This window comes from Drosophila kikkawai, chromosome 2L, assembly GCF_030179895.1.
Source record: "Drosophila kikkawai strain 14028-0561.14 chromosome 2L, DkikHiC1v2, whole genome shotgun sequence".
NCBI lineage: Eukaryota > Metazoa > Arthropoda > Insecta > Diptera > Drosophilidae > Drosophila > Drosophila kikkawai.
In genome coordinates, this window is record NC_091728.1 from 10724068 (window position 1) to 10745430 (window position 21363).

The following is a 21363-nucleotide window of genomic DNA, read 5'->3' on the forward strand; positions in this document are numbered from 1 at the left end:
CACAAGTGCAGGCCACGCGCAGCTGAAAAGCAAACATTGAAAAATCAGGCAACAACACAAACTGTAAGAAAGACTGTCTAGCTATAATAAGCCATTTAATAGTTGAGCGAGAGAGGGAGATGCAGCAAGCGAGAGAGGAGGTGGCACAGCAAACATGTGCATGCGATAAATGCAACGTGTAATGTGGGGAGGCGGTGCAATAGTTTTCGACAGTCGCTCGTTATACGTTTTGAAGGAGGCCGTGCATCGGTTTGCGATGCACGTGTAGGCGGTCATTGAACCGAACCAGCCACCCAGCGAGAGAGAGAGAGAGAGAGATAATAACCGAGAGGCGAAAGACGCCCTGAGAGAAGTGCAGTAAAATTGTGAGAGTGCTCGCTTTCGTGAGGAAGTTGTCACTGCAGTTATTATTGACGCAGTCTGCCTACGTGCAAAATGGCAATGCCGCCGCACTGAACCGCCCCCTCCCTTATCTTACCATTATCGGTAGCTGATCCGTAATACAGTGAAGCCTTATTGTCCGCCCCTATGAATATGGATAAACTGAGTGTCCAATTGAATTGCTAAGCGATTTGCCCAGCGATAAAGCACTCAAGTTGCAACTGCTGCGTCTGAACAAATCAATTGCTTCTAAAAGGTAAAATAAAGGTCGATAATTTGTTTAAATGGGTTACATTTACTCAAATGGTATAGTTATAGATATAGTTTGAAAATACAAACCTATTCCTGTTCCACATTACTTGCCATCTTTAAAAATATGTATCTTACGTGCATTGTAACTTATTGTGTTAGATATTAGAACTTTGTTTTCATAAAGAATATTTAAAATCTACTTAAGAACCTATTTGGATAAAAACAACTTGTGGTAAGTATGAAACATTGGCTTATGATGATATATTTTGCCCTATAAATACATATTAAGAACGATAAAAGGTTCAGTATTTTGCGAAATGAACGAATGCCTGTACTCACTTCTAACCATGTTATAAATAAAACCCATTTATAACAATATATGCAAACATTTACAAGTTGTAATGATAAACAGGTAAGTTAAGCATGGAAAAGGGAGGGAAGAACATTTTCTGTCCGCAATATTTTTCTCAAGTGTTTTCCATCCCGTCCCTCCATACACTCACTAGTCGGTCTGTTTTGCTTTTGCTTTGCATCTTGGTAAACAAATTTATTGCAATCGCAATAATAGGAATTACATCAGATTGGATAAGGCATTATTGTACTTCCACCTCGAGTGCAATCAACGTATTTGTGCGGATTGTATATTCATAAATAAACATATGTATACATATGTACATATTCAAATGAGTCTGTTTGACATTTCATACCTATATGCCATAAATTGCTTGGTGCCAGTGTAAGTGTAAGTGGTTACATGAATTCCACCAAGTTACGCAACCTCCGGCGCGATAAGCTTTTTCTAGAGCCGAGTCCGGACCCTGCCACCCCTATCTATCTTATAAGGAATATTACAAAGTTGTGGTAGTCGGCACGACACTCTAAACTTGTTGCGTCTCAGTAGATGTAATAGCTCCACACGAGTGTTGACATTTACTTTGTACAGATTCCTAATATTTGCTCTTTGATTACGTGCTCCTATTCTTTTTTAATTTCAATCGCAATTTGGGCGGCGCATTTTTTTTTAATGTTATCTGTAGGCTATAAATGCATAACAACCTAACGGAGATTGTTATGGCAATTATTCTAGTATAATTTGCACTCATGTAAGCGTATACATTTGTCCAGTGCACTATTTTTTTTATTTTCAAAACAATATTCTATTTTCACATTACTGGTCCTAATATTTACGTTAGAAAACTTCACTAGGAGCTGTAGGCACTTAAGTGAGGCCTTTTAAAAAACCCAAGACAACCCGTTTTATAAAATAAATAAATACTTATACCTCAGCCCCCGTTTTTAAGCTTTGAATTGGCTAGATATTTCGGCATAGACTTATTAATGTAAAATATATTATACAAGTCTTTAAGGTTCAATTACAACCGTTTTATTAGAAAAGGCGTCAGTTTTTCAAAGTTATTTTGTAATATTTTGACAGTTTTGGCAAGGAACTCAGATGTAGCTCCTAAAATAAACATCTACAAATTCCAACATTTAACGGATGTCCTCCCACCCAGTAAACGAAAAGAGATTCGAGTTCTTGACAGCCGACGCAACATCCACGCCCACCGGGTTCAGGCAGAATCGCCACGATTCGAATACTTAGATTGAGTTTATGGGATTTCATATATCTATGTATATGTATATGTTATACAATAATATGTTTTCTAATAAGAGCAAAATCTAGTCATTAAATTAGTGGCACTTTTGCAACATTTCAGATATTCCTGCCATATTTCTAGGCAGTCATTTCAAAGCTCAAAAATATATTAGACAATTTTCTGTGATCTATAATACGATATCCATGATGCTCATTTGATTTCATGTAATCTTTATTCATGTACTCTTGAGTACACGAAATCCTTGGCATAAACATATCAACCGACACGGAGAGAGTCGTGCACACTCGTTGCATGGGCTGGTGACTACACGAGTCTGCTTTTTCCCCCGCCCCCACTGTGCATGTGCAGCATGTGTCGAAAATAGTGGCACGTCCTCGCGATGTCGTTGAAAGCCGTTGCACGACCGCCACGCGGACTCTGGCGCTGCTTGCTCTGACGCCGACAGCGCTGCCCGCGTTGCCGTTGCCCTTTTTGCAATGTTGCCAGACGCCTTGGGTTTGGGGTTTTCGCTTGTGGCTCTCGGCCTCGGCCGTTTCTGTTGGTGCTGGTCGTTGCCGAAGTCGCGCAAGGGATGAAGCTTTAATTTATCGCACCCCCCGCCCTTCAGTCTAAGCCCCGGCCGCCCGTCTTCCTCCCCCTGATCTGCAGCAGCGCAGGAAATGCGTTCAGCGTTGCTGCAACTTTTTCCTTTGCCGCCGCCGCATCTCAGTCACGCGTCAACTGAAATTTCTTAATTTTATGAATTCGCCGAATTCTGCACCTGTATCGATAAACACGATAGCTCGTAGAGTAACAGGCCACTAGATGCCCAAAAAGTAGGCAATGCATTGGGAGTCGGGTATTCTATGGTCAAGAGACTCGATTGCTGAGATACTTTTGATTTGCATACTAAATATTACTATTAAGTTAGGCTACTACATGTGTATATATGTATATAATAATAAATATAATAAATACACACATAATGAAGAACATTCTGTTGAGGACCCGGTATCTCAACGTCGAGGCACTGGACTGTAGCATTATTTTTTGCTTTATTTTTCATTTTTGTCGCTGCTCCGCTTACTTCAGGTCAATACACTCTTTTTGTAGCAACAAAGGAATGTATCAGCCCTGCTCTCGTTTCCAAATTATTTTTATATATCCGACACTAACAGAATATAAGGGCGTGCTAAAATGAAGGGGAAAGATGCTTTGACCCTGTATAAAATATATTTTGATGCACATAGACCCCACTCCATTTAAGAACAAATAGATCTCAGAAACTCCGAAAGGTAAAACGCCATAAACCCTTAACCTGGTCGGTTAGTTATAAGTAAAAATATATTTTGATGCACATAGACCCCACTCCATTTAAGAACAAATAGATCTCAGAAACTCCGAAAGGTAAAACGCCATAAACCCTTAACCTGGTCGGTTAGTTATAAGTAAAAACAAACGAGTTATGGAATATAAGTTTATGTGATTAAGTCTATGTCTGAAATTCTTCTAATCATGGCGATTTTATAAATTTGAGGATTACTGCAAGTTTAGGAGGAGTACCAAAACCAATTTTACACTCAGTGGAAAATAATAACTGGCTTTCAGGACAACTTATTAGAATTTATTTGAAAATATGGTACAAAAAATGGCCGATAAGTCATAATTGTAATAACTGGTGTATAACTTAATATTTGACGTGTTAGTGGGAATATACTCCCATATTGTGCGACCCTTGGACAGTGACTGGCAACTCTTCCTGGCCAGGGTCGTCGTGGCCATCTTCTTTGTTAACAAATCTGAGTCTGAGGTTCGGCCAATTTCGGACGGAAACGTCATCCGGCCAGAAGCAAACGGCGATAAGAACGGAAAGCTGAAAGCCCAACGGCGACAATCCATCCGAAAACGTCGACGTTTCGAACGTGTGCGTGTAGATATCATAATAAAAATTTTATTGAGTAAGTTGAGCGTCGATGCCAGCACAAGCGGCAGCGAGAGCAACAACAACAAAAATTGCCGAATAAGTACAACAACTGCGAAAACGGCGCACCTTTGCCTGTGTGAGAGGCAGCTGCGGCAAATGCCGGCTCGGAAACACACACACACACATCCGTACGCCGAGCGACTTTCATTCTGCACCAATGCCGCGCAGTCGGCGTCGCTGCCTCAGTCGCCGCCTCGGCCGCTGCTCTGCCGCTGCGAGCTTTGTTCTCGGCAAATTTTTCGGTTCTCGTATTTCTCGACGAGCAGGCGACGCGGACGGACACGTACTCCGATTAGTTAAACAAAAACTCGAGTAGCTATCGCTAAAGCTATAGACCCTGCAAAAGGAACAAATCACATACAGTGCGCGACATAATACCAATTGATCTCATTTGCCTTAACGGAAATCACACTGAGCAACATACTAAAGTTTAGTTCCAAACGCAAGTGCAATTTTTTAACGTTGTTGTGTGTGTCTCGTTTTTTTACACTAAAGACTGACTGAGGCAAAATCAAAAGCAGTGTTTTCGTGGAAAAGTGCTTAGAATCCAGAAGTGCGATAACATATTTGTTCGTAAACCTTCATTAGTTATTATATATCCGCCACATACATACACACAGAAACAACCTAGGTCAATATTGTTTATAGTGGCGTGTGAATGTGCGCAAAGACAAACAATGAGTGCTAGATAATAAATAGCAGGCCCACACACAAACACACTCGCACTCACACTCGTGATTAGAGCCGTTCATACATATACACGGAAATCGGAAGGCAAAAACGAGAGCCAGAGAGGGAGAGCAGCACGATTCTAAAAGCTGAAAATAATAATTTTATAATATATCGAAGGCTGCCTCCGCTGGCAACGGCGAGTAAGCTCGGACGAGAAAAGCCAAACGACCGACCACCAACCCGAAAGCTTCGCGTCGTCGGTGGCTCCCGCATCGCGTATACCTACGATCGCTCGCTGCCCGATCAGCAGCTCTCTTCGGATACGACAACGACAATAACAAACCAGAACCACTACCAGAAAACAGAAAACAGTGAAAACTGAGAAAATAGAAAAGAAAACAGAAGTGGTCCTGTTCTAACGGCCGACGACTCAGTGTGTATTTTGTAATTGGTCATCGGCGGACGAGTGAGAGCGAGAGAATTGTCGCAACACAATTGTGATTACGGGTCCGGGTACGGCTACGGGTCTGTTTCGCAGTTTCGGCGGAAAACACTTGCCGCTGGTCGACGCGCGTGTTTAGACGCGACTCCCCAGAACAACAAGCAGGCAGCCAATCAGCCGCCAACAAGTGTTAAGCAATCGCCCAAAGTATCGCAAGCCCCCTTTTGGATTACACCTTGCGTGCTAAGATCTGTTTTCCAGTTACATTTTATGGTGAGTTTTAAAAAGGGTTAACTATTTGTGGGTAATTATTACACAATATGTATTGTAGTTAATTTCCCAAAATATTTTTAAGCTTAATTCAAAATTTTACAAAGTTCTTAATCTAAAAATTAAAAATTTTTAGTTTTCGAAACACGTTTCAAATTCGATCAAAGGCTTTACTATTTGGCCCCTCTGGATTTTAAATAATCTGAAGTTCCCTGAAGTATCTAGAAGTATCTGTTAGAACTAATAAATATTTGTATCTTTTAAAATACATTCATTTGTACACATGTATCTAAATAATTTAAAAGCCAAGTCCATGCTTGTGTTTTATATTAATCATTCTTTTTGGGCTGCTAAGTACAATCATAGAATTTAAAGCAACTATATTTTGATGTCTAGGAAAGTACTTTTAATAGAAATAATTATTTTGCGGTATTTTTAGAGCCTGTAACGTAATAGAATTATTAAGTTAAAATAGCTTAAGCGATCATGTAAAGCTAAATTAAGTTTTTGAGGTACCAAGTAATTAAAATAAAGTGAATCTTTAGACACCTTAATATATGACACAATAATATAAATAAGTATACGTAAAACCCCTTATTTCAAATAAATACAAATATCATTTAATCAACACCCAACCCCTTACGTCAATGATTAGCTCATAAATGTATCAAAACAGATCTATAAACACACGCCATCAGATAAAAAAGCACACAGTTGTTTCACCGATTAGAATCTGGTTGGAAAGTGAAAAAGAAATGGCAGGACACACACACCCCCTAATTGGTCATTGGCAATTGGGCCAGGTTCTCAAGCCGTAATATTGATGAGTCAACGGGATTAGAAAACGGGGCTCTTATTGAGTCATCATGACAATAGGCCAATATTATATTGTTCTAGGTATTCGCTGTTTTTTGATAATGATTCGATGTTCAAGAGGGGTTTCCTACGCAGTCGTGAGTCACCGCTGACCAGGGGTGAGTCACCCATAGGAGCTGGCCACTTGAAAGGATCATTTACCGTAAACCTAATCTACATATGGGTAACAACAGGTGTTTTTAAGCAGAAAGTAGATAGCAATTGATAGCGGCGCTCGCAGGACATCATTAGAAAGTTTTTTAATCATGACCACACACAAATTATTGATAACGCGCTAAGGTCAAATCAAAATGTATGCACCTTATATAATAATTACAGAACTCAATTGACTTTCATTTCGATTATAAATGAAATCAGTTTAAGACCTGTCACTTTGGCCACAAGATAAGGATCCAGTAAGACACGAGCCTTTAACATTGTAGCTGGCAAATGCATTATAAAAAGATATTGCCGCTTATTTTGTGTCCGAAGGTCAGTGCCAACGTCAGGCGGCGGGCAAAACTTATAAACAAACCCAAAAAAAAAAAAAAAAAAATCTGAAAAAAAACTCTAACTGGCGAATTGCAAAGAATTCATTCTATTTTTCTGTTCTAATCTCTGGAACTTGATATTGAGGTATTTATGTGCACAGGAAATTGTTGTCGTGGTAAGCGCAAAAGCAAAAATACCGATTATAAAACAAAAGAAAAAAAAAACAACGTTAATGGTGTGCTATCGCAAAAATTGGCAAGTTGATTTTGATTCGCTTTTCTTTTCGGGTCGAGCTGACTTGGGTTGTCGTAGCTGCGTTCATTCACGTTCCACCTGTTGCCACTTATCGGAGCCCGGAGCCCAACGCCAACTGAGTTCTTATCACACTCTCGCGATATTCAAATGTTCGTATTCGAGTGGAAACCGCTCAAGTTTATCTCTCTTCGCTTTAATGAATGGAGCCGTGCTTAAAGTATAATTTTTCATCGGTAGGTGTTGTGATGCCCTGATATGTGGGCGGAAAGGGATGATAGTATGCTGATTTATAAGCCATAACTTGAAGGCGGAAATATAAACCGTTGATAACATAAGTGGCGGCGAGTTGTAGCTAACGGACATTCTGATGTAGCAAAAATATTCCACGAAATTCGTTTTGTTTGAACCCTTTAGAGAAGGTCTCCTTCACTATCTTAAACATTTCTGGTTAAACTCATATCGCAAATTAGCATTTATAGTGTTTCTGATAATTCAATCTTAAAAAATTCCATAACATATTGCCCTTACTGGTGAATGATCGTCATAGAATCCTCATTATATCATATGACAACGTTCAGTAAAGCACTATATGATGCAATTTATTCTTTTGTTTGTTACTTATCGTCCACCTATTCATCTTTGGACCCCGTTTATGCTCGATAATTGCCTAGTCAAGTATTTTTAGTACTTTCAACTTGGTTTTTTTCAGCAAGGCAAATAACCGATATTTATTTATAGAACACAACACAGCAACAATTTTAGGTGTTATTCGCCATAAAAGTGTCCCAATGTACAGTGAACACTTGAAAAAGTGACACTGATATATGAAATATTTCTAAAATATCCCAAGTTAAATAAACATTTCCAAACTTTTTTATTTAAATTAAAATTAAAAAATTTATTTTGTGTTATGTTTATGATATACTTACTACAACTTTGCAGGTTTTATTGTATCGAGTGTGCACTGCAATTAAAAGTGGAAAATACAATGAAAACCTTATCAGCCGTTTCTTCGTTCTTCGTTCTCCGATTTCGCAAAGAAATACATTATTTTGGGCACTTTTTTGCAGTCTATTCTCAAGTTTTCTCTTATCGGCGGCGAAGACCAAAATCACATGACAAACTCGTGAGCACTGTAGAAGCCAAAATCGTCGATTTATGTGCCTCTGGCCAACCAACAACCCTTTGCCTACCCCAGTAATTTTCGTATTGGAACGCCCCAGCGACTACAGCCGGCAGATACTTTTGCCACTTTGGATATATCATTGAGGGATACAGATACATTCTGTGCGGCGAGCTTGCTGAAGTATTTATTCTAACGCAAATGGTTAATTCGGGGGGAATGGGAGGGGGTAAAGCAAAAAAGCCGGTTCGCAGACATGCGTAAAATCCAAGCCAGTGGTGTGCGTGCCTTTGTATCCGTATCTTAGTGTGGTGTACGCCAAAAAGTTCTGTATCTGTAGAAGCCCCCTCCCCCGCACCGGCCTCTGGCGCATCGAGAAATCCACCATATTTTTGGGAATTTGTTATTATTGTTGCCGCTTTGGGACGTTATTTAGAATTGTTGTTGTTGTTGCTATCTCTTGTTTGTTTATCAAGGTATCTTTGATATATTGTATAATCGCTTGTATGTCTGTAGGTTTGTCCATATATACAAAATGGTTGTCCATATCGCCTCTCTCTGCCTCTCCTTTTTGCTCGCCAATTAGATGTTTCTTTTTTTTTTAATTCTTTTATAAATAAAAACGTTTGACCTTGGTTAACAATACGTCTGTATATTTAGCTGTTTCTGTTTTGTTCTGTTTCTTTTGGTTTAATGACTCGATCTGATCCAACGAGATTCTAAGCACTAGAAATATTTCTCCAAAAATAAATTAACAATTTTATTAAATTCATTTTATAAATAATTTTAATGCTCAATTATTAAATTTAAATTCTGAATTTAAGTATAATATTGCATATTTTAAATTAATCATTTCCAATGTACTCTTATTCATTATTAAATAATTAGAACTCGGAAGATCGAGCGATCGAGTAGCTTGTAAGCTAATTGATCGCACGATAGCACTGTAGGATATCGTGCTTTTTCAATTCAACTGCAAAAATGGCGTCTTGTTTTATGTGTCCATATAGCTAATGCGATAAAAGTATATAAATATATGTACATATGCATTCATTTACTCAGGAAGCCCTATATGAACAAAGTGCGCCCTCTGCCAGCGTTTGCAGCTGCAGCTCTCTGTATGTTTGAAAGCGCATTGCCAGTGTGTTTGTGTCCTTCGGTTTGCAAAATACACACATAGGTACAGCAACAAAAAATGTTTGCCAAGTTCAAGGACAAGGTTGCAGCAAGAGCGCGTCACTTTGACGCGCTGCTCGCTGCTCGATACTTTGAGCGCGTGTTTCTGCTGCACTCTGCTGCAAGCTCCTTTTGCCACTCTCGCTCTCGGCTCGTTATGCTTTTATTTAATTTCCAACTTTTCGGCTGTACCGAGCTTCGATTGAAGGCCCGTATTTTTTCCCTCTCTCCGAAATTCAAGTTCAAGGCATCGAGAATGCCATCTCTTTCTGGCGCGAAATTAGCATTCACTCACTAAAAATGTGAGTGTGAGTTGCTATTCATTTGCTCAGCATCATCATCTCTCCCGGATTGCAATATTCTGAGATTGAGTAACGAAGGCCAGCAGCAGCAGCCAGTAATTTTGCTAAATTAGCGAATCAGCCGATAACATTTTGCTGCTTACGTTTGGTCAGTGATTTTTTGAAACAGAACGGAATAATTCTAATATTTTCATGCTTTTCGGGGCTTGTGGTCGCTGTTCTCGGACAGACAACCTGTCAAACGTGTTTTGCCAAAAAATACCACAAATGTATGCACATATGTATGTATGTGCTTGGTATCTGCAAGATACTCGCCCTGCTTGCTCAATTCTGTGCGAGCGACAACGGTGCAGATTCATCGAAAACAAACATACGGACGAGTGAATTTAGATATGAAAATGAATGGTTAATTTGATCCACTTGTTCATTCCTTGCTAGAATTCATCAACTGATAGCTTCCAGATCTAGACATGAAAATATACAAAATATAGGGTAAGGTGGGGTAAAGCCGACAGTGTGGGTAAACCCGACCTCCCTCTGTTTTCGAAAATCGGAAGCACTACGCAAAATAATATTAGTGTTGTCGTGTAGAGCATCGAAAACAATGTAAATGGTGGTATGACAGCATTTTATTAGTCAACATTGAGATGGTCAAACGACAACAAGTTTGTTTTCACAATTTTGAATTTCATTTTTGTGCATAATTAACTGCAGGATATTTCTTTTTGTCAAAGTTATCGCATGAAAAGGTAAGTGGATTTAGATTCTTTGAATAAAGTCCTACAAAGTGCATATAAGTTTGGTTCATTTTTTTTCATAATTTCTTTTTTAATTGCGTTTTTATGAAAAATTACGTGGTGGGGCAAATCCGACCTCTAAATAGTGGGGTAAATCCTGCCGCAAAAAATAAAAAAAAAACAACAATCACACCAAAACCATCAACATCGCAGCCAACCAGACGTTTAACTCGAACCAAAAAACGCCAGCAAGCTATTTGAGCAGCGAATCAGATGATACTGATTAATTATTTTGCTATTTTAATTTTTTTAATTCTTTTATCTTTTATTACCATTATATAACATAACATTGATTGATTTATCATTGCAAAACCTATATTTAGGTTATATCTGTACTAAATCAACCAAAACAAGATAGAAAGCTAACTTTGGCCAGCCAAATTTTGTATACCCTTGCAGATATTATTTCATTACATTTTACCTATACTTATTATGTTTACAGTTTGACAGTTACAGTTTTGCATTCCCAGCTTTACATTTTGTATACATCTACCGATCGGTTTATATGGCAGCTATATGATATAGTTGTCCGATGTTTTTCAAATTTATACCAAAATTCTAGAATAATAAAATAAGCTTATATCCCGGAGTAGATGAAAATACGTTGAAAAACAACGAATATATAATTTTTTTTCTATTAATTTCCCGATCGTTCCTATGGCAGCTATATGATATAGTCGTCCGATTTTCATAAAATTTATACCAAAATTCAGAAATAATATAAAATGGCCATATCTAAAAAATGGTGCAAAAATGTTGAAAAACAGCAAAGTTATAATTTTTTTTCTAAAAATATATCGAACATTTGTATGGCAGCTATATGATATAGTCGTCCGATCCGGCCCGTTCCGACATATATAGCAGTGAGAGCATATAGAAGACTATATGCAAAGTTTCATTGAGATAGCTTTAAAACTGAGGGACTAGTTTGCGTAGAAACGGACAGACGGACAGACGGACAGACGGACATGGCTAGATCGACTCGGCTGTTGATGCTGATCAAGAATATATATACTTTATAGGGTCGGAAACGTCTCCTTCACTGCGTTGCAAACTTCTGACTGAAATTATAATACCCTGCAAGGGTATAAACATAGGCGGTCGGATTTACCCCATCATTTTTGAACATAGCAAAAATGAACTTTTTCGTAAAACGCTTGTATCTCAAAACTTTTCAAAGGTATGAATAAAATGCCATGCATAGAACGTTGCGCAAAAGTCTAACCTTTAATTTGGTATATATAACGACTTTATCCGATGTAAAATAAACATTTTATAGCCAAAACCATTTACTAGGTCGGCTTTACCCCACCTTACCCTACTCTTTAAGGATAGTATATTTTTGAATTTGAAAATCTTCCGTGCCATAATTTTTTACACAGCTGTAGATTTACACATATCCTATCAGACGGATATGGAATTTTATCGGCTAAAATTAAATTGAAGGCGGAAACACATTTTGAAAGCCGAAAATTGAACCACTTTCCCGAAAACACGCCCCCGGAAAACGCCCTTCTTTATATTGTCACCGGAAGCTTTTGAAAAACTCGTTTCCAGCCAGAAGGCAATTTCGAAGAATCCCAAAACCGCCAAAATGTCAAAGGCACTGGCGGCACTCCCCCAGAAACAGTTCACCCGAGTCCGAGTGACTGATTATAATTATTTTTAAGGCACCGTAAAAATGTATTTCGATATTGTTCGAGAACAAAAAGTAATGTAAAGTTTATTCAATATGTCGAGAGAGAGAAAGAAATTCGGGACATAAAAAAGAAACACTTGTGCATGCTGCCCCTTTGTTGCTCTGCTGCTGCTGCTGCTGGTTGTCTCTTTTTTCGCCTTTATTACTTATTGTATTTGCTTTTGTGGTTTCCAAAAAAAATTGTATGTATTGAGAGTGGCTGTTGTTGTTGGTTGCCGTTGCCCCTGCTGCGATCGCAGCACACACACACACAGAGGCACTCAATTCTTCTTTCTTCTCTTTACACTTTTCGAGAAAAGTATCGTTGCGAGCTTTTTTTCGTAGTTCGTTGACCCTTCGGTTGGATTGAGGTTGTTCTGCGCGCCGTCGACGACGTCGCTGCTGCTGCCGCTTAACGATGGCTGTCGTTTCTCGTGGGGTATTGTAATTAATGCAAAAGAGCCATATTTGGCCGTGTTGTAACTCTGAACCTTTTGTTAGGGCTCTCAGATTGAATGCAATCTCTTCAAGGGCTCGAAAAAAGTATGCAATGCGAAATTGGCAGAAAGCAAGCGCACACAGATACACACATCGATTTCCGACTGCACCGTCAACTGCAACGCCAGCGCAGGCAGCGGCTGCGACCGCGCTGCACTCCCATACTCGCGCATTCGCTCGTTCTCATTGTTGTCTTGAACTTGAACTACACGTGGAGGGCGTGCACGAGTTTTTGACAGCCTCATCGAGCTGCTATACGAGGCCTTGCCATAAGGAGGCCGTGCCTCGGTTTTCGACAGCCACACAATCAATGCGCGTGCTGACTCGCTCACCACCCACCCACCCTCTCTCTCAAACAGTCTCTCTCTCTCTCTCGATGAGTTGCTCTCCGCAGTGAGTAAGCGGTGACTGGTGCAGCAGCAGCAGCAAAAACACCACAGCGAGTGTGGGTGTGGGGGGTGGAATGTCAAACGAAAGGGAAGGTGCTCTTGCTGCGCCATTTATGTACATACAGATGTCAGTATGTATGTATGAATTTAATGTTCCCAGAGAAGGAAACACGTCATGGGGGTTGCTGCTTCTGCACACGACTCTTTAATACTCACAGTGTTTTTACCGCAAGTATTTAATTTCACCAACTAGCGCAAAACAAGCTAGGAATATTACGCCATATTTGGTACTTTACGTATTATATCATTTGCACGCGCGGTATCTCTACTTTGCCAAATTCCCCCAACCCGCCACCGAACCCAGAACTGCGTCATTAGCAGTGTGAGTGTGTGTGTATGCGTTCTCGCTCAACTGTAACTCGCTGACAGCGCTTCGTCTTTTTCGCTTTTTGACCTAGGCTAACCGCACCGCCGCCGCCCCACGCAAATTGTGCGTGCTCCTTGGCGTATACGTTGACGTCAGCTGCGGCAGCGGCAGCGGCAGAACAGCACGAGCTTGGACGATTTGTCTAGAGTCTAGACCTTCGCAATATAGATTTATACAAACATACATACATATGTATGTACATATATAAAAAGCAAACTATAGCTTTTGGAATATTGAACCCAAGAGAAATAATACGATGGTTCATGGTTATTTGCAAAATATCAGAATTGCAGTAGTAGTTCTACAAGTCTGCACAGACAGTGAATTCGAAAGAATTCGCAAACCAGTTCTATTTTGAATATAGTTGGCTTTTTTATTTTATAATTATATAATTCAAATCGCAACGGAATTTTCCGAGGAGTATTTGCCTTTCCTTAAACTGAAATTGAGATCATGGGCTGCCTTTAGGGAATTTCCCACACGTTTTATTTTCAATGGTAAACGTATCTTATCGCTTTTAATAGTTCTTGTTCGAGTTTCCTGCCTTGAAAAGCTTTGGCAAGTACTATTATACCGAAAGGGACCCAAAAATGATTTATTCTTGATCAGGTTTATCTGCCCAATTGAACCTTCATACAATATAAAAGGTTGACACATTCCACCAAGCTCACAGTGGACTAGAAAATCCGCACAGGTTAAATGTGTTTTAAATGTAAGCCACACGCCTTCCTGCTTTTAAATTAAACAAATGCTATAGTCACATTTATTTAAATTTCTGACTTAATGTGGCCTGCATTGCTGTTTCATGAAATGATTGAGCTAATAAAATGGCTTTGCCCATTTTTGATTTGGTTTGTGGTGGTGTACACTTCAGATATTAGAGCCCAAAACACCGAAATATAATCAAATCTTACATGCAACAAAGAGAGGGAGGAAAGCTTACACTGTGCTTATATTTAAATGTTCATTGACCCTCAAGAAAGTCCACGAAAGAAGACGCCAACAGCGAACACCGAACCCAAAGCACCATCGAACTACATATGTATGTATGTATATAAATCTGTATGGATCTGGGCAAGGTAAAGTAGAGTTGAGTGCGAGGAAGAGATATGGGAGGTGTATTGAGTTGTTTATGAAAGCTTAAGTGGATTGATGGTCTATAAATAGGCAGGGGAGGATGTTTTAGCCGGTATTACAAAATACTGCCAACAGAAAGTCTATGTAACAAGTTGAAGATGAAAAGAATACGCATATATTTTTTGGCTACAAATCAGATCAACTACCCAGACCCACTACCCATAACATAATCCTAAAAACACTCCCAAGAACAGATTGGTTAATATTCACTAAGTAAGGCCCGCCAAGCAACCTCACTGATCTATCCAAACATGATCTCGATCTCAAACCACTCTACCAGAGACCAGTTTCAGAGTCGTTTCTGAGCTATCCCAACAAAATAACGGTGATTCGACTTACCCGTCGTGCTCTGCTCTCGGAAATCACCACGATCATTGACCGAGCGCGCGGAGCACGGCCATGCTTTTGACCTCATAATAGATAAATGTGTTTTCCCCCGAAACATTTCATTTTGGGTTGTCTGTCGTCGTCGTCGTCCATACCTTCAGAAACTTTTTAGTTGGGTAGCCCCGGAGGAGAACGCGTCCGAAGCAGACATTGGATCCGCTGCTCTCACTTCTTCGCCTTCACAATAACACTCACACAGAAATAGTTTTTGTGTCGAATGTTAATGAACTTTTGTGCTAGTTTAATGCTCTGACGAATAAACATCGGGAACAATAACAACACAAGCCGAAAAAGTTTTTTGAACTTGCCTTCACGGAAAAATTGTATTTTAACATTTGTGTGTTTCCCTTTTGTTTTATATAGTATGGTATAGTTTAAAGTTGAGAATCATGTATTTTAGGAATATATAAATATATTTTACAATTAATTTCTTTGAAAATCAATAACTCTCCATATTTGGTTAGGAATGTCAGTTGAAAATATAGAAGCTTATCTTATAAGCATTACTGGCGATATTTATTTTAGTTCGGAAATGCCTACTGTCAATATATAATACATATGTATATATGTTATTCATATTTTTGTCGATTAAAATATCATACTCGTCATGACTAACAAAGTGCTACAAATATAACACTGATAAGAATCGGCTTACTCTTTGCCAACTAATGCTTTGCCCCACAAAGGGAATTTATGGTGTACGGTAAAAGTTCCCTTATCCAGAGTTCAAACTACTCAAACGGAAAGTCACTCGAAAAAATCCCTTTTACAAATTAGCTCAAACATTTTCCAAATGGAATTTCCCATTGAGGGAATTTTCAGATCGAGTGGGAAAAACATTCTTGTTGACGGTGGTTGGTTTTCCCTTGCCGCCGCCAGCTCTTACATGGGTTTGAGGCCAATTTTTTGACAACTCACCCACCAGTCTCCGTTGCACCATCGAACATAGAACCTCGTGAGCGGCGGCGATGTAAAAGTTTTCCGTAACTCTGCGATTCGTGTAATTTATCGTGTTGTGCGTTGTCCGTGGATAGATGTGTGTGTGTACGCCCGAAAATGACCGATTTCTCAATGAACGATATCTTGAGATCGTTTAGAAAAATGCGAATGAATAAAGGGTCGGGTCAATGCGGTCACCACCACCAATACCACAACCATCAGCAGAATTATCGTCACCAGCCTCCGCAAAATATCCAGGCCTATCAGCACACCTACCCCGTGCAACAGTCAAAGGATTTGAAGAAAATCATCAAAATCATTAAAAAGAATCTGATCAAGGAGAAGATTACTCGTCAAATGAAAATTCTTGTCTAAATGCCCTCCGAGCAATAAAATTTAAGAACTGAATCAATATTAATTCTAAGACTGCTGCCTATAGATGTATATAACTCCAAGGACTGAAGACCTCAACCACTGAAAAAAGTTCTCCTAAAGTCTGATTTTGCAATCCAAATCGATTAAGCAGCCTAGTATATATAGTTTTAGATACAAAAGATCTCAACAAACTTGAGGAAATGTTTACAATTCCCATCACAACTGGACTTTAATCAATCAAAACGATAAATTATTGAGTTTATCAAACGAAACAAGATGACTGAGAGTAGGAATAATACCAAGACTTGGACGTCCAAGCAAATATGGATTAAGGATGTCCTCAACAAATCCGGCACTGAACTGATGGATATATCCAAGACCAAGACTAAAGGTGCTCCCAAGAAACCGCCTGCGAAAGGTAACTAGCTGAGAATGTTTTTTTCCGGAAAACTCCATACAAACCTGGTCGGCCCCCCCTCTTATCTTGACGCCATTTTGTTTTGGTATACGAAAATTGGGCTTTGGGGGGAGGTTTTTGGGGGTTTATGCCAGCTTAAGTGTGAGAGTAAAGCAGGAAGAGAGTGAGAGGGAGAGCGCTCAATGGGAAGGGAAAAGAAATGCCGGTTGGAAAGCTTCGGTGAGTTGGGTGAAAATCCCGAAATGGGAAATTTTTGTAATTCAGAAACTGCGTAGCGTAGCTCTCAATGAATTACCTCCCCTTATGCCCTTAACTCGATTGCTTCTCTCCCGCAAGTTTGTTTCGGAAAAACTCCGGCCGGCAATAACAGAAAGTGCGTAGTAGTAAAAATTCCGGGGTGGGTTTTTCTTTCCCCCCTCTACCCCTTTGGCCGAGGCTTTTCCACCCAACCACCCGTATCTAACTTTTGATGTTTGCTGGGGGGTTTTAAGCTGTTTGTATTTTGTTATATTTATTTTTCTGCAACGCAGGATCATGATCAGGCCTACCTGTGAGGCAGGTAAGGTGTCTTGTTACGTAACCATTACGAGGGTTTCCGCAGAATTGCTTTAAGATATTATTAGCCTTTACAACATTGTTAGATTTTTGCTTAAGATCGAATTATTAAGTTGGATTTTCTCTCCCTATTTCAGATTCAGACGCAACCAACATGGTTTACTATCCCGCTAATCAATTGCTCATAAAAACGGAGCAGCCCAGTCAGGCGCAATTCTGCCTCCAGGTGCCGCCTCCGCTAACGGCAATGACAACTAGCTCGCCGGGCATGGTCGCCTCCTCGGGCGGCCAGCCGGAGCACTATGAACTCCTCCAGACACCGCAGCAGAGACAACTACAGCTCCAGCAGCAGCAGCATCATCGCCAGGAGCAGCAGCAACAATTCGTCAGCTACCAGCTGACCATCCAGCAGCAACAGCAGCAACATGAAAGTATTACAACGACCGCTTCCCCAACGGCGACTCAGAGGATTAAGACAGAGCCACCGGTCACTGGATTCCCAGCCACATCGACGGCGGCAACGACGACGCAACAGCGCAAGCCTGCCGCCAACAAGCCACAGTTCAAGTGCGAGCAGTGTGGCATGACCTTTGGCAGCAAGTCGGCCCACACCTCGCACACCAAGTCGCACGCCAAGAACGCAGAGCTGTCGTTAAACGGCGGCTTGGGTGGCGCCGTCGTGTCCTCGTCCTCCCCGGCCATTGAGTTAAACGAGGCGGGTCTACCGGTGGGCATACCCAAGAGCCCGACCATCAAGCCGCTGGCCAATGTGGCAGCCGGAGCCGATCCATACCAGTGCAATGTATGCCAGAAGACCTTTGCCGTGCCCGCCAGGCTGGTAAGTTTGTGCCTAAGCACCCAGTTACTTTATTGTCCAGGAAATTATATATCTTAACTCCTTTCTCCTTCCCTCCAGATCCGCCACTACCGCACCCACACCGGCGAACGGCCCTTCGAGTGCGAGTTCTGTCACAAGCTCTTCAGCGTAAAGGAGAACCTGCAGGTGCATCGGCGTATCCACACCAAAGAGCGTCCGTACAAGTGCGACGTGTGCGGAAGAGCCTTCGAGCACTCCGGGAAGCTGCATCGCCACATGCGCATCCATACCGGCGAGCGGCCACATAAGTGCTCCGTGTGCGAGAAGACATTCATCCAGTCCGGCCAGCTGGTGATCCACATGCGCACGCACACCGGCGAGAAGCCGTACAAGTGCCCGGAGCCTGGTTGCGGCAAGGGCTTCACTTGCTCCAAGCAGCTCAAGGTGCACTCGCGCACGCACACGGGCGAGAAGCCCTACCATTGCGACATCTGCTTTCGGGACTTTGGCTACAACCATGTGCTGAAGCTGCACCGCGTCCAGCACTACGGCTCCAAGTGCTACAAGTGCACCATCTGTGACGAGACATTCAAGAACAAGAAGGAGATGGAGGCCCACATCAAGGGACACGCCAACGAGATACCCGACGATGATGTGGAAGCTGCGGCAGCAGCGGCCACAGCATCAGCGGGCTCATCGTCGGCCGGTTCTCCATCCTCGCAGGGCATCAGTAGCAACTCGGAGAGCAGCAATAACTCGCCTCCAGGATCTCCTCCGGTCACGAAAAAATCTCGTCAGCCGCGTCAGCCACGTGGAGCTAAAGCAGCTGCTGCTGCTGCAGCAGCCTCATCAGCTACTGCCAACGCCTCCTCTTCGCCACTCTCGCCCAGTTCCCTCAGCTCCACGTACTCGCCATCGGCCAGCAGCCTGGCCTCACCACCGCCCACCTCGGCCCATTATCTGAATGCGCACGTGGAACCAGATGCTCGGAGTCGGGACAGTGGAGTGGCGAGTGCCCAGCCCACAGCTCACATTAGTTATGCCGAAGAGGAGCTGCCCACGGACCTCAGCATGCAGCAACAACAGGGCCAGAGTCAGGTGCCGCCGGTCCAGGTGAAGACCAGCTATTATCAAGAGCAACCGCCCAGTCTACTTGAGCTGCAGCCCCATGCTGCTCCTGGTCTCACAATCAACCCAGCGCTGCTGGAGGCTGCTAACATGGCGCGTCGCCATCACGATCACAATGGTGAGCATCAGGTGCAAGATGAGGACGTGCACGCCGCCGCCTGGCAAATGATGCAGCTGCGCCGTGGTCATGCGGCCTCGCCTCCCCAACCGCAAGAGCAGGAGATGCCACTTCAGCAGCAGCCCACGCTTCACGTTAGCGACCTGGCGGCCAACTACGATGACACCCACGAGGCCACCGTGCTGATTGAGCACTTCAAGAGGGGAGATCTAGCCCGTCATGGACTGCACAAAGGATACGCACCGGTGCCAAAGTACGAGTAAGTTGTTGAACATTGATTTATTTTCTAAACCAAAACAAAAAAAAGGACGAACCTTGCTAGGATTCTATCAGAAATAGATTAATGAATATGAAACATCGTTACTAAACTATCGTATTTTATACACTTACAGATCCGCCCTGCCCAATCCGGACATTGTGCGCCGCGTGGAGGCTGCCATTGGACTGCGGTCAAGCACGGAGTCGCCCGAGAGAAGTTCCTCGCCGGAGAGCGATTCGCTGATGATGGCCGATCGCAATGTGATGACCCTGCCCTTGCGCAAGCGCAAGCACTACATGAACAAGGGCGATGGCGGCAGCCAGGGAGAGGCGATGGACAAGGGGCTGGGATCTGGCGGGGAGGAGGCAATAACCGCCTCGTCCAGCATCACCGATTCAGCCGGCGCAGGGGACGGGACCGGATCGGGGTCCAAGGTGATGAGGATGAGCTCCGTTATCCAGTTTGCAAAGGCCTCGTAAATGGGTCCGGTCGATCCGCCCAACCAGCATAAAGACTGTCCAAACAAATTTTAACTGAAATTAGTTTTAGTTACTTCTTTCGAGGTTCGAGGTTGGGGCCTATAGAGAAAGAGAAAGATAGAGAGTGAGAGTAAGAGGATTTTTTAGCAGCAAAAGAAAAAATGCCAAAAGTATTATAAAGAGAGAGAAAATTTGTTTTTAAAAAATTACCTTTGTGCTCCCTAATTAATGTTTTTATTGAAAAACTCAAGTTTTCTTGAATCGATTTTTGTTAAATCTATGATTTTTAAAATGAAATTATACCTTGTACATTTTAACATTATCATTTGGACGATATACCAATGTATATTCCCTGTGTTGTCACTTTTAGTCAAATTGCAACGATTGGCATTATAATGGGTATTAAGCATTTGCATCACCAACATGATCACTTAAGGAGACCCAACAGTAAACCGTACACAATAATACACTACGTGCATTAATTAATGCGCATAATAATGAAATAACGTATGTAAGGCCATATTGGCATTTAATATATATACATATATGATAACTATAACACTTATTTATTACTGAAATGAGAACCCTGCTCGCCAAACTTCCTCCTCTTCCCCGCCACCATCAACAACATCATCTATCCGCCATTTGATAAGCATTTTATATTTTATATACGAAACATACACTAAACAACCAAGTCATTGAGAAGTAAAAATATATAAAATAAAAAACAAAAACAGAAGCGGTAATCATAAATTTAAAAATTTTACAATACGGAGAATATTGAACTGATAAGCAAGAAGCAACAACAAGATAACAATTAAAATCATAGGCGTCGAAATAATAATAATTTTTTGTAAACGCTATGTTATTATATAAGTTAATATTTAGGCCTAAATTGTAGCATCAAATATTGAACGAAAAAATGCAAATGAAATATAAAATTAAATAAAAAAAAGTGTAATAATCTCTACATATGTACAAGAATTATTTCGTGGGTATCGGTAATTCGGAAAACGAACTATAATTTACTTTTAATTCGTTGTTGGGTATATAGAATTTATAATTTAAAAACCGTTTAAACACTTTTTAAACACTTTGGCCAGCCAAAGTTTGTATACCCTTGCAGGTAACAATTAAAATATATCATAACTAAGCCAAAA

General features: G+C 41.2%; 2 protein-coding genes across 3 annotated transcripts; both read left to right on the forward strand.

The window, feature by feature from the left end:
- The first annotated feature begins 4459 nt into the window (after window positions 1–4459).
- Kr-h1 (Kruppel homolog 1) lies at window positions 4460–21173 on the forward strand. Of its 2 annotated transcripts, none has more exons than XM_017177501.2 (4): window positions 4460–5602; window positions 17540–18240; window positions 18319–19724; window positions 19858–21173. In XM_017177501.2, the coding sequence occupies exons 2-4, from the start codon at window positions 17557–17559 to the stop codon at window positions 20201–20203; spliced, it is 2436 nt and encodes an 811-aa protein (XP_017032990.1). In that variant the 5' UTR covers window positions 4460–5602; window positions 17540–17556; the 3' UTR covers window positions 20204–21173. The 2 variants fall into 2 exon arrangements, with proteins under 2 accessions (XP_017032990.1, XP_017032989.1); XM_017177500.2 differs by lacking the exon at window positions 4460–5602 and adding an exon at window positions 16699–16847.
- Window positions 15589–16439, forward strand: LOC138928081 (uncharacterized). The gene has a single exon (XM_070284366.1). It carries the CDS (start codon window positions 16172–16174, stop codon window positions 16427–16429), a length of 258 nt encoding a protein of 85 aa, XP_070140467.1. The 5' UTR covers window positions 15589–16171; the 3' UTR covers window positions 16430–16439.
- Window positions 21174–21363: the final 190 nt, after the last annotated feature.

Coding starts and splice junctions, on each gene's coding strand:
- Kr-h1 (XM_017177500.2), top strand. CDS start 16,706: ATGACTGAGAGTAGGAATAATACCAAGACTTGGACGTCCAAGCAAATA. Junction 18,241..18,318: donor TTGCCGTGCCCGCCAGGCTG/GTAAGTTTGTGC, acceptor CCTTCCCTCCAG/ATCCGCCACTACCGCACCCA. Junction 19,725..19,857: donor GCACCGGTGCCAAAGTACGA/GTAAGTTGTTGA, acceptor ATACACTTACAG/ATCCGCCCTGCCCAATCCGG.
- LOC138928081 (XM_070284366.1), top strand. CDS start 16,172: ATGACCGATTTCTCAATGAACGATATCTTGAGATCGTTTAGAAAAATG.